At 39.9% G+C, this 17,500-nt stretch overlaps 1 protein-coding gene across 1 annotated transcript in view; it reads right to left on the reverse strand.

Moving 5' to 3' along the window:
* The window catches only part of LOC125033189 (titin-like), a 249,636-nt gene that overhangs the window by 203,756 nt on the left and 28,380 nt on the right, over positions 1-17,500 (reverse strand). The window contains 9 exon segments of the mRNA XM_047624561.1: positions 1-38; positions 860-1,132; positions 1,291-4,807; positions 12,548-12,702; positions 12,894-13,094; positions 13,820-14,011; positions 14,270-14,465; positions 14,577-14,642; positions 14,827-15,083. The exon segment at positions 1-38 is cut by the window's left edge and continues 583 nt beyond it. Coding sequence (XP_047480517.1) covers positions 1-38; positions 860-1,132; positions 1,291-4,807; positions 12,548-12,702; positions 12,894-13,094; positions 13,820-14,011; positions 14,270-14,465; positions 14,577-14,642; positions 14,827-15,083 — 4,895 coding nt within the window.

Here is a 17,500-nt window from a genome sequence, read left to right on the forward strand (position 1 = left end):
GTAGATCAGACCTGTGTCTGGATCAATGTGTTTTGTGCCTATAGGAGAAAGGTGAAACTCGTTGCTTAAGCCTTTAATTAGTAAACCTACATGCATCCCAAGTGAGCATTCTGTGCTTTACATATGAAGGGATATTACATGCAAAAGAAATGATCTGCCATCCACAACCCCTTTATAGCCATATATATAATGCACTAATTTTAATAATAAAATAAAGTGAGGTAAACCATCACCTAAGTACAAGCAGAAAGCATTATGTGCTAAAATACTTCCATAACAAATAAACTTTTCATAGGAAGATAACCTTCAACTTCCACAGAAAAAAAGTGCTCCTAATTTCAGTGGCAGCTGGCATCATCACATACTCTTGGTGCTAATTCCCTAATCTATATATCATATGAATACATCACATGATTTGTCTCTCATATTCTTACAAGACTTAGATTTTTTTTCCTATATAATTACATATAAATTTCATATATACATGTTTCATTATATTAATTGTACATATCAAAATCATGATTAATTCACTAAATATTATCTCACCTCTTAATTTATTCTAAATAAACTGGGGCAATGCAATTTCCCCTACATCTGTTACACATTATGTTAAATCATTCAATATTAATGGTATTTTTTAATTGCAGAACTAATTCTTGCTTTCTTTCTATAATTCCTATCAATTTGCAATGCCTAATAATGAGTGTAAATATCTAGAAACCTACAACAATACATACAAACATCACCTTTTGTTTAGAACAAGTAATCTGCATCAATAATGTCCTGAAAATCAACTGCCACTGAAATTTTCATGCAAAGCCTTAACTGTAAAGAACAAAAGAAGATAATGGTAACTCACCAAATTCAGAGACCCTGGATTCATCCCTATAGGCCTGGGGTTCCTGGACATCAGTTGCAAGTCCATCAGCAGTAGTAGGAGGTGCAGCAGTGGAGTCTGGTGAGACAGATTGCTTTCTGAGTTCTTCGGGCATGGATGGAGGTTCACCTGCTGGCTCAGCTGGAACTGAGCCCTCCCTGGCAGCAAATACCTCAGTCACTAGCTGCTCAGCAAATTTCTGGGCTTTGTGGCGGAATGTCTGTGTCATGTCCTCAAACTGGTGGCTAACTACCTCTGAAATAATGTAAAAAAAATTATAATATCAGTTAATTATCAGTTCAGGAACTGTCAAACAATATAATTCTAATATCAATATTTTAAAATAATATAGGACTATTAACAGCTTCATAATTATTCTAAATATAACAAAAAAAAATTGGTCTTCCACTTACTCTGTGCAGACTTAGCATACTTTTTGTCAATGCCAGTTTTGGTTGGTGATAAAGGCTGTGTAAGTGCCTCTGGTTCCGTTTCAGTATCTGTATGAGAAATGTGAGGATGGTGTCTGTTTTCATCTTCCAGATCAAATGGTTTGAATTCTACTTTAGGGAACCGGGGTATGGAGTACTCTTCCAAGGACTCACGTCTTTCCCTTCTTGGTATATCTGAAAGTTCCACCACTGGGCGTGGAGGACCTTCAAATTGAGGGGGTTGATCAAACTTGGAAGGAGGTGATGGATCCCTGCCTGAAGATTCACTTCGACGCTTGCCAGGATCCCCAGCAGGGGGTGCAACTCGTCTATACATTGGCTCTTCCCCTTCACTATCAGGAGGAAGCCACTTGGGAGCAATTGGCCTGCTGTCATAATCACTTTCGTAGTCACTGCCTCTGAACTCTCCTTTGAAGAATTTCTTTGGTTGAGGTGGTGGAGGACCTCTTTCCCGTTTTGGTCTGTGTGGCTCTGGTTCATAGGGGAACGGTTCTAATTTAGGGAATTGCTTCCCCTTTCCTGATTCTGTATCTGTTTTATCAAGCTCTGACTCAGATACAAAGTCATATATATCTGTAATATCAATATCTATCTGGAAACCTTTCTTAGCTTCAATCTTTTTCTTAATCATTCGAATGTGTGCATCCTCTTCTTCCTGAACAATAGTTGCTGTTCCACCTTCAACATATCCAATTTCAGGTTGTGGTCCTGGCTCGGGTAGGGGAGGGGATGGCACTTTGGGCCTTTCCGGCTCTTCCTGTTTTACCTTTATTGAAGGAGCTTTTGGAACCACCTTTGGAGTCTTACTTACCTTCTTTTCCTCAATCTTTGGAATGATGATTTCTGGAGATGTTTCCTTAAATGCTTGCACAAGAGGCTGATCTATAGGTTTAATTACTGGCCTCAATGGTTCATCTGATGTAGGCGGGACATCAAATTTAGATGGAGGAGTTGGAGTTCGGTCTCTACTCTTAGAAACTGTTCGTTCTCTGGGTGGAGGAGGTCTGACTGGAGTGTATTCTGGGTCTTCTACATCACTGTCGGCTGGTTTCCACTTTGGTTTTAGCCTTCCTTCATAATCACTTTCATAATCACTCTCCCTAAACTCTCCCTTATAAAACTTCTTTGGTTTTGGTGGAGGTGGGCCTCTCTCTTTCTTAGGTTTTGGCTCCTCAACTGTGAATGGGAATGGTTCCAGGTCCATGACCCTTTCAGTTTCTACAACCACATGCTCTTCTTCAACTGGGGGAGGAGGTCGTTCTGGAACTTGCTCATAATCAGTTTCAGTGGTTGTTTTCCTTTCCATTTTCTCCTTCCTCATTCTCATTTCTTCTTCCAGCTTAATATCAGTGAATGTTTTCTCTGTTCTTTCAATAATTTTTGTGTAAGGCTTTTCTTCATAAGTCTGCACTTCTTGCATTGGGGGAGGTAAAATTCTTGACTTTACATCTACTTTATCAACTACATACTCAGTTTGCTGAATAATGACCCCTTCTTCTGGTGGAGTCCCTGGAGGAGGCAGCTCTGGTGATACTGGACGTTCTGGAGGTTTCTCAGTAGACTTTGTGGCCTTTACAACAACTTTCTTTTGCATTTCCTTTTTCAGTACCTCCTTGGGGATATGAACCTCTGTGCTTGGAACACTCTCTACAGTAATTTCAACCCTCTCAACAGATGGACGCCAAGGTCCTTCTTCTGGTGGAACATCAAAAACTGTAGGAGGAGTTGGTGTTCTCTCTCTTGTTTTTGAGGGTGTCCTGTCAGACCTCAACTGTGGCTTAACTTTTGTGTAATTTGGATCTTCGACATCACTCTCAGGAGGTTGCCACTTTGGTCGGATACGACTTTCATAGTCACTTTCATAGTCACTCTCATTAAATTCACCTTTCTGGAACTTTTTGGGTTTTGGTGGTGGTACACCCCTATCTTTCTTTGGCTTTGGTGGATCAGGAGCGAATGGGAAAGGTTCTAAAGCTGGTAGTGGTTCCCTTCTAGGTTCTTCTCTTTTAGTAGACCTTGACTTCCTTTCGGAGGATGATGTCTGTTGACTTTCAGTTGAAGTTGTTGCAGTCCTAGAATCAGTGAATTTTATAACTCTAGTTGTTTGCTGCATAGTAACAAAGCGTTTGTGATAAGCACTAGAGTCTGCTATCTTTGTTATCTTTGTTGACTCAACCCCAATTGCATTTGAAAATGGTGACTCTTTAGGCTTAGATTCAGCATAAAGTTCTTCAGGAGGAGTACCAGGCTGCAGAACAGGTGATGGTGATCTAGGTGGAGGTTCTTTTTTAGGTGGTTCCTTTTTAGGAAGTTCTTTTTTAGGTGGCTGCGACCTGAAAATTTTGGGCTCTTTTGGTGCAACTTTTGGGGGTTCAGGAGGAGCTACATACTCTACTTTCTCTGGAATGACTATCTCTGGTGACACATCCCGTTCTGGCTCAGTTTCTGATTCAGGAAAATCAATTTTAGGCCTTGCTGGTCCTTCAAATTGTGGTGGCTGATCAAAAGCTGATGGAGGTGTAGGTGTTCTCACGTGTGGCTGTGACACTTTGCCTTTCCCAAGTGGTGGCTGAACTTTGCCATAAACATTTTCTTCAGCATCACTGTCTGCAGGTTTCCATTTAGGTGCTATTTTTCCTTCATAATCACTATCATAGTCACTCTCATGGAATTCCCCTTTCTTAAACTTGCTTGGATGGGAAGGTGGATGTCCTCTTGGCTTCTTTGGTTTCTCTGGCTCAGGTTCAAATGGGAAAGGCTTCAAATCTAATTCTATCTTTTCTTTTTCTTGGATAGTGACTGCCTGTTTTACAAGACCAGTAGATTTAAGTGGTTCAATTTTTGGGACTTTTATAGGTGCTTTCACACCCTCCTTAGGCTCAGTTTTTAGACTCACCTTTTTCACTGGCTTGACAACTTGCTGTGGTAAGACTTGTTTTTCTGATGTAAATGATTGCTTTACTAAATGCTCCTTATGCTCACTAACCGATGATACCTTAATTTCTTTTTCACTTATTTTTGCTTCTGCTAGAGGTGTAAACTTCACTTTTGGTTCTGAAGCAGGAACAGGGGCAGATGTCTCAGCAGGTCTTGAATCTTGAATTGCCTTCACTTCATGTTTCTGTTCCATTTTCACCACTTGCTTTTTCTTGGGTTTTGGTGAAACATTAACACTTGTGCTTTCGAAGACCTCAACCTTCTTGTCTGACATTACCTCTACATGTGTTTCAGTTTTCATCTCAACTTTCTTCTTAGTTCTTCCCCCTTCAGTAGAAATATCACTCTCATCCTTCATAGCATAATAACTGTCTTCAGAATAGGGACCTGATGTTCCTGGGTGTCCGTGAGTTTCTCTTCTGAACTCTTCATATTTTGGTTTCTTTTCTTCTTTTGTTGGTTTAGTTTCTGGAGTGGGCTTAGTACCTTGGGCTCCTCCACGCCTTTCCTCACGGACCTCTTCTGACCTGCTAGTAAACATCTGTAAGAAAAGAATGGCAGCCAACTTTTAGGAGAAGATATTGCTGACTCAGAAAACATTTTTGGTTTTGGGCAAAAGTTCTGATGACACTTCTGAAAGTCCTCTTAAACAAGAATTTTTGGTACCAAACTTTAGTAGAATAAGTATGTTATTCATTTGGTCAACACTTGCTCAAGGTAATTAAAACTAATTTAGTATAAAAAAATAAAAAAACTCATCAACATATCCAATTATAATACAGTATTGAGAAAGCATCATGATCCAGGTAAGTTCACAAGGTTGTGCTTTATAAGGAATTCATTCACCTAGGCCTAACTGAGACCTGTATTTTTCCTGTGGTACTTACAAGGATGGGAACTGCTCATGGTACATCACACTGTCTGATCAAATCACATCAGATGGTAAACATGAATGGAAAGAACAGGAAGGAAACAAAAGAAAGATAACCCAAGAACAACATGGACTAAATAGCATCACTATGTATTTAGTATAGAATATTAATTGGTTACAGCCAGGCGAGCACAGCGATGGAGAGAAACTCACACAATCTCATTTACAGGGAGAAACAAACTTACTTAAAATCTCACGTTTTTTTGCATCAATTGCAGTTTAGCTTGGGAAATGACCATAGTTTTTTAACCTGTCCAGGAAGAAAATTGCATTAGAAAAGAATAATGGTTTGAAAGGCGCATTGTATGCCCAATATGCAGGTTCTGACGCTCATGCTGAAGTAAATGCATGCCATTATGAAGAGGAAGAAGTAAATAAAGAGAAAGAACAAAGTTAAAGAGACAAGAAGGCTACATAAATATGACCCTGGGTTAGAAGTTATTAGTGATATCGAGAGCTAACTCTGCTAGCTGGAGAGTGATGCTACACTATGGTCAACGAGCGCTAGAAGGCGCCAGGGGAAATCTATTTTACGAACCTGGGAAGATTTACTTTCAGATGACTTGAATGTACTGGAGAAGTGCGAGGTCTGACCTACTGAAGAGGCAGGAGTTGAGGGAAAGGGAAATGTACCTGGGGCACCACCAGAAGGGAAACCAGGGGGGAATGAGGTTGAAGTGGGTTGGCCACTGAACTCAGAGCTGGAGAAACTTTTGCTCTCACTCTTTGAAAAGGATGATGACATGAATGATTCACTTTTGGAAAATGAACTAGAACTAAAGCTTGATGAATTTGATTGTACGGTCTTTCCATGACGACGTGGCAAGGTGCCTTCTGTATCTGCTGCATAGCCACTCTCTTCTAACTCCTGCACACTCTTCTGAACAGTTTCTGTCTTTTTACGAGACTTGGGTGATGCTGGTTTTGTCTTCACAGGTACCCTGTGTTGAAGATGTTTTTTCAGTCCCACTGCTTTCTTGTGATATGGGAACTACTCTTTCAGAAGTTGGCTGTGTTGGCTTATCAACATGCTCAATATAGTCAGAGGTTAGAACAGGGGTTTCACTTAATGGACCACCACGTATAGGTGATGGAGACTGTATTCTTGAATGACGACTTAGCGTAGGTGTAACACTTTTTGGTGTAGGAGATGAACCACCAGCTTCTTCAAATTTCTTTCTCATACCTACAACACCAATATTTTCTGTTACATGCTCCTGTACCTGTGTTTTTTGAATGTGAGTCTGTTCTGTTTGTTTGATTGTTTGTGATGGAGCCACAGTAACTGTTTTGGGTGCCACTACTGATACTTTAGGCCCAACCTGTGGAACAATGTTCTGGGGTGGTGCTACTTTAGGAAATACAACAGGAGTCTTTGGTTTAATAGGCTTTGGAGCTACTGTTTGCACTGATTTCTTCTCTGGTGTTATCTGTGATGCAAGCAGTTTAACAGTCTGCACTATATGCTTACTTTGGATTCTACCAGCCTCTGGCACTGGTGTTGATTCCTTTGAAGTTGGAATATCAGATTCAACATCTGAGAAAAGGTATCCAGGAGGAGGAAGGGTATCAAGCGATGGTGGGGGACCAAAAGCAGAAGGAGGTGGTGGGGAAGGCTGCTTTGACTTCTTGGACCTTCCTTTCTTCATTTTAATGTTCATAGGTTTATATCCCACAGCTTCACTGTCACTCATGTATAGTCTTGATAAGGATCCTGGTAAAGACTCATAATCACTTTCATATTCACTTTCTGTGAATGAGCCTGGAATAAACTTCCTAGGCATAGATGGAGCTCTTCCTCTTGGTTTCTTTTCCTTTCCTGGATCTACAGTGAATGGGAAGGGTTCCAAAGGAGGAAGTTGGATAATGGGTGAGGTGACAGAACCTTCTCTTGTAGGAACTTTAGATTTTATAGTAATATCCTTCATTGGTTGTTTCTTCTTTGAATCTGAAGGGAGAACAAGGCCTTGTTTAGGTGCAATGGTTACTGGCTTTGTTTGGACCACAGGCTGCATAGGTGTTATTACAAGAGGTGTTGGGCCTGGCACTGTATCTTGCTTTTCCAGAATTGTTTTTGAAATCTGTTGGGATGTTTGAGTGATCTCTTCCTGAGTTGTTCTACTTGTAGATTCTCTTACTGATGAGGTGGTGATAGTCTGGGTCTGAGGCACTGGTTGTGGTGGCCATGACAACCTCTTTTCTTTAACAGTGATGTTGCTTGACCAGTAAACAGATGGTGGGGCTTCGTGTGGTCTTGAAGGTAAAACTTGAGGCTCAGTCACAGGTGGTCTTTCTAAAGAATGAGAACGTGTTCTAAGTAATGGTATTGCCTTTGGTACATCTACTTCTTGCATTTTAGGAGGCCATTTCTCATTTATCTTTCCAGCTGAGGATCTGATCATTTTCTCTTTAATGGAGGATTTGACTTCTGTCTTAACAACAGTCTTCTTTACAGATTCTTGTACTGGTTTTGGTGGTGTTTTGGGAACAGGTGATACTGTTGGCAAAGATGGTATAGTAACAGGTGCTGGCTTTGGTATGGTAACAGGTGCTGGTTTTGGTGTAGGAAGAGGTGCTGGCTTTGGTGTAGTAACAGGTGTTTGCTTTGGTGTGGTAACAGGCACTGGCTTTGATGGGGTAACAGGTGCAGGTTTTGGTGTTGTAATAGGTGCTGGCTTTGCCACAGGTTCAGGAGATATTACTAAATCAAATGGAGGTGGTGGAGCTGGTGCTGTTTTTGCTGGAGTTTGACCACGCTTTGGTGTTGGTGCACGTACTGAACGGAAACCAGGTAAAGCCATATCTGGTGACATACCAGGAATTACTGGAGTGGGTTCTGGAGATATGATAGGAGCAGGTTCTGGAGACATGATAGGAGCAGGTTCTGGGGATATGATAGGAGTTGGTTCTGGATGTGAATCTGCTTTTGGCTCAGAAACTGGCAAAGGTAATGGTTTTGGTTCAACATATACTAGAGCAGGCTCAGGTTTGGGTTCAACATACACTGGAGGAGGCTCTGGTGTAGGTTCAACATACACAGGTGCAGGCTCAGGTTCAATATACACAGGAGCAGGCTCAGGTTCAACATACACTGGAGCTGGCTCAGGTTCAATATATGCAGGAGCAGGCTCAGGTGTAGGTTCAATATACACAGGAGCAGGCTCAGGTGTTGGTTCAACATATACAGGAGCAGGCTCAGGTTCAACATACACTGGAGCAGGCTCAGGTGTAGGTTCAACATAAACTGGAGCAGGCTCAGGTGTAGGTTCAACATATACTGGAGCAGGCTCAGGTTCAACATACACCGAAGCAGGTTCAGGTGTAACATATACTGGAGGAGGTTCTGGTTCTGGAATATAAGCTGATGGTGCTTCTGGTTTTGAAATAAAAGTAGGTTCTACTGTTGGAACTAGAACTGGAGCAGGTTTAGTTTCAGGTGTGTAAGACTGAGTAGAAACTTTAGTCTCCTGTTTCATAATTTTGGTTTCCCGTTTCTGGAAAGACATGGAAGTTTCCTGAGAACTAATTTCAGAGAAAGAGGATATCATACTTTTCACTGATCTTCCTCCCACCTGAGATTCCTGATATGCTGGTTCCCCTTCTTCAGGTTTAGGAGGCCATTGCTTCATTAGCTTTTCTTGTGGTTCTGCAACCTTTTCCTCCACTTTCTTTGTTGGTTCAGGGACTGGTGGCACAGGTTTCTCTATCTTAGGTTTTTCAAGCTTTGGTTCAGGTATAACTATTGGTTTTATCTGTTTTACTCTTTGATCAGTCTTTTCTACAGGTACTATTTGTGGAGGAGGAATAGTTTCCTTCTTTAGCTTTCTTGGCACTGGTTTTATTATCTCTTTTTCCACTTCAGCTCCAGTGGCTGCAAAGAACTTTTCTACTATCTTGGGCTTTATTTTTGGAGTAACAGATTTTTTCGTCTTGACAACTTCTTCCTCTTTTTTAAGTACTTCAGGCCTCATACCGCCTTCAAACACTGGGGGAGTATCAAAAGCCCAAGGTGGAAGAGGGTCACGACCAACTGAATGTGGCCTAGCAACCTGTTTATCTGAAGCATCAAATTTAATTTTCTTTAAATGTAGTCGTTGTTCACTTTCCATGTCACTTTCATATTCACTATAGTCACTGTCTGTAAAAGTACCAGGAATAAATTTTCTAGGAATGGGTGGTGGCAAACTCCTTGGTCTTTCTCTCCTAGTTGGTTCTTGGGGTTGGAAAGGCAATGGTTCAAGTTGTGGGAATTTCTCTGGTTTAAATTCAATAGTCATTATCTCTTCAATAGTGGGGGTTGCCCTAGCAGATGATGTTTCTCGTGTTGGTGTTGGTGTCTCACGGACAGGAGTTGATGGCTGCTTGGGACTTGGGAACATGCGAATACCACCTGGTACTTCATCAGGAGACATTGGTACAATTGTTTCTTCCAATCTCTTTGCAATCTGAATCACTGATTCTCGTTTCTTTTTGGGTTTCTTTTGCTCCTTCATATCATCACGTTCAGGGGCTTTTGGAGGCTTTACTGTTTCCTCTACACTTGACTTTCTTTCAGGCATTATGAGAGGAGTAAGTGGTTTCTTTGGTTCTTTCACAACATCTGGTTGTGGTTGAAGAGGCATCTGAGAAAACATCCTAGTCTGCACATCTGATGATGTAACAAACATGGTCTTTGTTTCAGAAGCCATTGAAGAGAAAGAAGAAATTGAACTAAAATCTGATTGCACCTTACTTTCATATGTGCCAGATTCAATTTTTGATTGCCATGACTTAGCTGGATCTTCTTTTACAGGCTCAGCAATCACTTCAGGTAATGATGGTTTAATATCCATTTGAACTGGTTCAAGCTCTGGACTAGGTGCCTTAGGAGCAGGTAATGGGGATGCTACAAATTCAATTACCTGTTCACTTTCTGGGAGAAAATACTCAACTGTATCCTCACCTTGCTGTACTTCTATGACTGCCTCAGAAACAGTAGGTTCAGGCATTACATTGGAAACTACTGGCTGTAACACAACTTCCTCAGGGTCTACAAGTTTCTCAGGCTCTGGTACAACTGGTTCTATGAATGAACTTTGAATCACATGATCTGGTTCCAATTCTTGAATCACTGGCTCTTCAATTTCTGACTCTGGAACTAAATCAGGAACCTCAAACTTAGGGACAGGTTCTGGAATTACTTGTTCTGGAACAGGCTCTTCCACCTCATGAACTATTGGTTCTGGTGGAGTGTCAAATGTCTCTGAAACTACAGGTTCAGGTACAAAGGATTCTTTATCTTCCAGCTCTGGAATTACTTCAGCTACTGCTGGCTGTTGATACTCTTGATCCAGAACAGGTTCTTGAACAAAGGACTCTGGAGTAATGGGTTTTTCAACTACAGACTCTGACATGGAAGGAACTGTGGCTTGTTCTTTGATATCTGAGCTTATTTCTGTAGATTCTTCCAGAGGAGGACTTGTTATTCCAGTTGTATATACTTTGGTTTCAACTGTTGAATAACTGGATGATGAAACTGATTTTTTTGTTTCATAAAACATTGATTCACTTGAGGTTACTTCTGTTTTTACTTCTCTTATTACTCTGGGTTCAAATTCAGCTGCATTGGGATTTAATTTTGATATCTTAGTTTCTTCTACTGAAACAATTGGTTCAAGTTCTGGAACCTCAACTTCTTCAGTACACTCTTCTACAGGTTTCGGTTCAAGGCAGATAACAACTGAAGGTTCTGATATTATTTCAGGAACAGGAGACACAAGCTTAATTTCTTCTTCTTTAGGTGTTGGTTCTGGTAAAGTTTCTGTAATTAAGGTAACTTCTGGTTCATGAGTTATAGCTTCTTCCTGTTGTTGCACTGGCTCTGGTTCATGGATATAGTCAATTCTATATTCAATTTCTGGCTCTGGTTCTACTTCTGGTTCATGTTGTATTACAACTTCTTCATAAATAGGTTCTGGTTCAGGAATTAGTACTGGTTCATCAGGAAGAATAACCTTTGTTTTTTCTGTCTCTGCTTCTTGACTGAAAGCCATTTCTGTATCACTTAGATATCCATATACTGGTTCAGGTTCAGGCTCAAGGTAGATATCTAGCTCAGAAGGTGCTTTGGGTTTTGGAAGAGGTTTAGGGGCAGGCTTTGGCTTACTTGGCACAGCAGGAGATTGAGTCTCCATTGCAGAGAAAGAAGATATAAGGGAAGACACACTTTTACTAACTATCTCAACGCCAGTATCCATCCGTGTTGGATATTCTAGCTCATCCTCTGAAGGCATTGGTGGCCATGCCTTCTTCAGTTTCCCTGGAGGCCTTCGCACCTCCTCCTCTGCTTCACTTGCAGTCTCAGATGGTGATTGGTGCAAGGGAACTGGGGGTGCTGGGAGAGATGGTGGGGGAACAATTGGGGATTTGACAGGAGCTTTAGGAGGGGCTTTAAACATTTTAACAGGAGAGGTAGGGGATGGTGCCTCAACTGCTACTTCCTCTATTGCTCGCTTTATTGTTTTCACATGTCCTTCTTCCATAGATTCACTTTTTCTCTGTATAGTAGGAAGATGAAAAAGGATAGATAACAGTTTGTCCTCCACCAAAGTAAAATTAGAAACAAGATATATACAAAATGCAATGGTGTGTAAGTGCAGAAATATCCATTTTCTATATCCCAAACCAAAACTGCAGATGAAAAGAGTAAAAGCATAAAACTTTGCAAGTAAGAGCATAAGAGAAATTGAAAAAAAAAAACAGTTGCAAGAGTGTCACAGGACTTCTAGAAAAATGTGATTGCCATCTATCAGTGCTAATAAAAATCAGAGGATTACTGAAAACAATACTCCAGATATTAGGAATCTGTTCTGGAATCATTACTATCAAAATAATGACCAAGATATATTCATACATTATTCCAGGCTCAATGATTTTATTACAGCATAATGATATACCAGCATGGTTGATATAGCATCATGTACAGCCCCTTTGGTAACTCGGTTGTTTCTCTGAAGTTTGTCTTTTTACAATTTGTAACCTTACAAAGAATTAAGACGTGACATTTTCCTCAATTTACAAATGACTCCAGACTGCATTCCTTCAAAATGCCATGAGTAGAGAAGTTATAGTATAAGTGAAGTAAGAAAAATCCCATCACCATCTGCATTCTGACTCTGTCATATCCTTTTTAGAACCAGCAAATCAAACATGGCAAGATCTGTACAGTCCACTATTTAGCACAACAGGATGTTTATATACAATTTTGTGCCACTATGAATGGATTCTGGTATGCGATCATCCATGCTCAATTTCAGTTATGTATGTACAGAGAAGCAAAGTAATAAAAGGAAATATGCATATCATCTTTACCTTAGTTTCATCAGTAATATCTGTAAAGACAATCTTGTGTGTCTGAGGTTTTTCATCCATGATCAGCTGTGTCACCATAACATCTGCCAAAGTCTCTGCTCGACCAGCAGGATTGGTAGCAATAGCACCATACCGACCAGAATCATCTAACTGAGCTGTGGAAAAATTTGTTTTTTCAGTAAAATACACCAAAGTATGCAGTCTATACAAAATATATTTTTTTTGTTACAAACATATATTCACTTCAGTGAACCATTTATGACAGCTTTAGCATATAAAATGCTACTATCAAAAACCAGCAGGTACCTATTACATCTAGTACTGACATGTGGTATTTACTATATACCTTCCTGGATGATGAGAAGGTGTCTAGTACCCTCAGAGCGCTGAGTTAAGAGATCACTAGGAGTAAGTGGTTGACCATCCTTCATCCATGAAACTTCAGGTAGGGGGGTACCTGTCACATCGATCTCCATGTGTAGTCGTTCGTTTACACCCACCACAACAGGTTGCAGCCGTTTCGATATCACTGGTGGGAACTGTTTCTCTGTTGAATGGAAATATTTATTTATTTATTGAATTTTTTCTGACACATCACCATCTAAGGTTATTAGCAGCGCATTCAAAATACATTGATAGGGTGAGGCTTGGTATAGCATTATGATAAAGGGTGTGGTGAAGAGAGTAAAAATGAGTTAATGAAAAGGATAATTTGACAGAAGAAGGGAATGAAGAAGAGAAGGAAAAGGAAAGGGGGAGAAGAAAAGACCATGCATTTTGTTGAGGCAAGGGCTGAGGTTCAAGGCAGAAGTGATCCTTTACATTGGGCCACAGTGTCTAAGCCCCTCGTGACAACAATGAGCAAAGGGTTGGGGAGGGGGGTTGATTGGAAATATAAACAAAATTCATTCCCCATTCATTCTTCCCACAGGATTCTTGTATAAAAAGTATGACTTTTATTAACTGCAATTAACATGTGAAAAGATATCCAGTTTTTTAATACAGTGTGTCTACACATTTGGTCATAATATAATTTTGACATGATTCGAAATAGTTTTAAATTCCACAACACACATGAGCCAAATCTAATCCTGTATATGCATATTTCATTTCTAAAAAGAGTGGCTAAAAAGACATAATCAAAATCATACATTTCTGAATACTATTTCATACACATCTTTCATATACCCAGAAAGACAGTCTACATTTAGAAAATTCAGAATGCATCCTTTCATAATTTTTTTAAACTTTGACATGTACAACAGAACTTACTCTTGATTATAACATCACAGGTGCACTGGGAAGAGCCACCTTCATTCTGTATGAAGCAGGTATAATGTCCGCTATGGCCTTGGTTGACCCTGGGAATGGTCAGTGATGTTTTGTTTAACTGAGTCTTAACTTGAATATCATCCTTGAGAGGGCCATCATTATGGGTCCATGTTACAGATGGCTCTGGATAACCTGTAAAGTAGGGCCCAGTTAATTCATTACATTTTCTTTTTTTTTCTGAAGTCACTTCTAATTCTTATTACAATACTGGTAATTTTGATGTTATACCTACAAATCTCCTTGTTTTCATACAAAAAGAGATTATCTTATACATAAATTGAATACACAGTATAACAAAATTTGCACATCAGTAAGTGCAACAGTGAACTATAAAGAAAGTGGTCAAAGTATATAAATTTTAAAAAATAGAAAATGACAACTATAAAGTACCATCAATTGTGCTTTCCAGAACAATTCGGTCATCCTCTTTGGCAATGATACTCTGAAGAGGTGTGATGAATCTTGCAGGGGCAGCCTTCCTCTTGCCTGTTGCAAATTTCTTTGGAGGAGGAGTGACAAAAACAGTGCCAGAATCTTGGCTCACCTGCTGGACCACTTTGTCACCCTCAACCTTTACCATGCTTACCTAAGTATAAAAAAAAGTGTTGAAATCTGGCTTTATGTCCATATTTAAAATATTCAACTTTATGACTTAGTTTAGTAAAAATAACTACAACACTGTACCAATAAATCTTACTTTATCACTGACCGCAGCTGGTGCAGTCCCATCTTGCCTCACCTCCTGGAAATGTGCTTTGTGAACCTAAAAGCATGAAAAAATGCAAAGAAAATTATGAGGAAAATTATTCCATTTCAACAACAGGTAACTGACTCTAAGGAATACATGCCCCTACTCTAGTATGAATCTTACATTTGATGAACTCATCATCAAAAAATATATTGTTATTCATCACCTCTAAACTACAACATAAAAAACAAGAAATCACCTCTGTTGCTGGCTGTCCAGAGACCTTCTTGACCTGTGAAGTAGAGGCTGCAGACATGCTATGCTTCTTCTCATCCATACCTCCACTACTCATGACAACCTTGGTTATGTGGCTGGTTTCCACCATACTGGATTGTTGGAACATGGTTGAGGATGATGTTGTGGATGATGTGTAGCTCTCCTCCTTCACATGGTGCTGCGGGTGCGGTTTCCCTTGAGGCTCCATTGCTGCTGGTTTCGCTACTGCTGTTGGTGGATCTGAAATAGAGATACGACTGTCCAGTTTCCCAACATACTGATTTTACTCTACAATACTGATGGTGATGTTAAGCACCAAAAGCTGTAGGTATAAGTCCCAATTAAATCCACTTTCCGTTCAATAACTTCCCCAACATCAGTTCTAATTAAATATATGTACCTTACAAACTCAAAATTTCTTGCCCTGAACCAAAATAACCTTCTATTATCTTTGTACCTACACCAGTTTATAGTAAGTTCATTGACTATTCAAAGTCTCACTACACCAGTTGAACTTATCACGACAAGGTACATCCATTGCTAATGCTTTCATACTACCATAAATTAGCTAAGCTCTTCTGAAATAAAATGGGGAAGGCCTCATTCGTGCTAACTTCGAGTTTAATCACTTTTTGACACCACACTTAACGTCATCATAAACAATTTTCATTAACAGCCAATATTACTTGGAATATATGACTTTGTATACCAGAGGAATATATGACATTGCATACCAGAGGTTCTTAAATCTTGCAGTCCCCCCCCCACCCCCCCCCCCCGATGTGAGCGGTTTCGAAGAGGGCGGAAGCTCGTGTGAAAAAAAGGCAGGAACTTTTCTATTTGTATCTGAACTCTCCTATCAAGTGTTGCTATGTACCCAAATAATGTTTCTACATATTTTCTTCTGAAGATAGCGATGGGGTGGGGGCGGACAAAGTGATCAATTACTAGAGGTAAAAAGATTCGGGCAAAAGCAAATTCATACTACATTGCTATTATGTAACTAGCATCTGCATATAGATAGATAATACAACTCTGTTAGAGGATGGAAACCGATGGAAACCGATTATACTTTATAATAAGAACACGTAAGCATTCACTATTCGCACCGATACTAAAATTGATACAAATTTCAAATTGGTAAAATATTTTTTAAATTAATATTATACCGTAGAAATAATTGTAAATACCTGTTTTTAGATATACTTGTTATCGTCAATATGTAAAAATTATTGTATAATAATGTACACTTTAAAAGTGACCTTCTCGTAAAATCGAACTCACCTTAATTGCGGAGTTTTTTTTTCAAATAGCTAAAGTGTGAACTGCAACGTTCCTACAGCAGCCACGTGTCTCCCCTGAAGCACTAAGTCACCGACACCATCATTGACTAGGTAATTTCTGATTAAATAACTAAGTTTCCAATAATTTCACCTACTTCATATTTAATATTCCAAGTTATATCACGTCGATCGATCGGTCGTTCAGTCGAATATATTTGCAATTCAGGGTTGGCCACGAAAAATAATGTGCTCCTGTGCATTTGTCGTTTTCGAATCCTTTGGCACACGTTTTCGTGTTCTTTTATTGTTACATTGCATAACACTCTATGTTCAATATACACTGAAAATAGCACATAACTTCATCTTTTGCAGTCCAACATTAGTGAAAAGGAGCGTATTTTTTAAATGGAACTGTTATTCGTTTACGACAAGTATGGTCAGGTGTAAACTGAGGCCTCGAGGCAGGTCATCTGGCTGCCAAGGGAAGGAGGTCTGCGGTAACTGTCATTTATCAGCCATTGCGTCACAGTGCACTTGGATCACACTCCAGTACAATTAACCGTCTAGCTCCGCCCCTTGTCCAAAGTCCTGTGGCCAACCCGACAGGTCAAGACGAGGTTAGAGGTGAACGAGGTTCGCTTTCCCGTCCACTGGTTGCGAGACGCACTTCTAACCTGCATCCAGACGGTTCCCCTCCACTCGAACCGCGACACGCCCTCACTTCACCCACTCTCCCTGGCCCACCCTCCTTCTCATGCCCCTTTTTGGTAAACTCGGAACGCTGCGGGTAATTACTTTACCATGCTTTTTTCTGCCTGTTTCTAAATCAGGGACTGGATAGAATTACCAATCTAGGAAATCAACACTTTCTTGTAACAAAACGTAGGATACAAAGGTCGAATGACTTCGAAAAATATTATTTCTGATTCAACCGGCAAAGCCTTCCCATGCTCCGCTTATGATTCACTTGTAAGCTAGGAGTGGAAATTCAAAAAAAAAAATATATATATATCTAAGATGGCTGCCAGAAATAAATGAGCGAGAGGCTGTCTACTTAGGAACACCGTGATTTTCTCTGAGCGATTCCCCTATGTGTTAAACAAACATGCTGTAAATACGTCAAGATTTAATTTTGTTACATGTTCATAAAAAAAATCCATGCACCTGGTCTGCTCGTCTTTTTGGAAAAAATATCTTTTTGCATATGAGAAAATTCCATGAGGTATCTACTTTAATATCTGATAACTCTAATAACTGCAAATAATTTCTGGTACAGAATTAAGGTAGGGTTAAAGGCCCACCGTGTACCTAATAATACAAGCTGTTTACATGGACGGTCAACATCCTCTTCACCGGCACCTGAAGATGACTGAC

This window comes from Penaeus chinensis, chromosome 16 (genome assembly GCF_019202785.1).
Source record: "Penaeus chinensis breed Huanghai No. 1 chromosome 16, ASM1920278v2, whole genome shotgun sequence".
Lineage (NCBI taxonomy): Eukaryota > Metazoa > Arthropoda > Malacostraca > Decapoda > Penaeidae > Penaeus > Penaeus chinensis.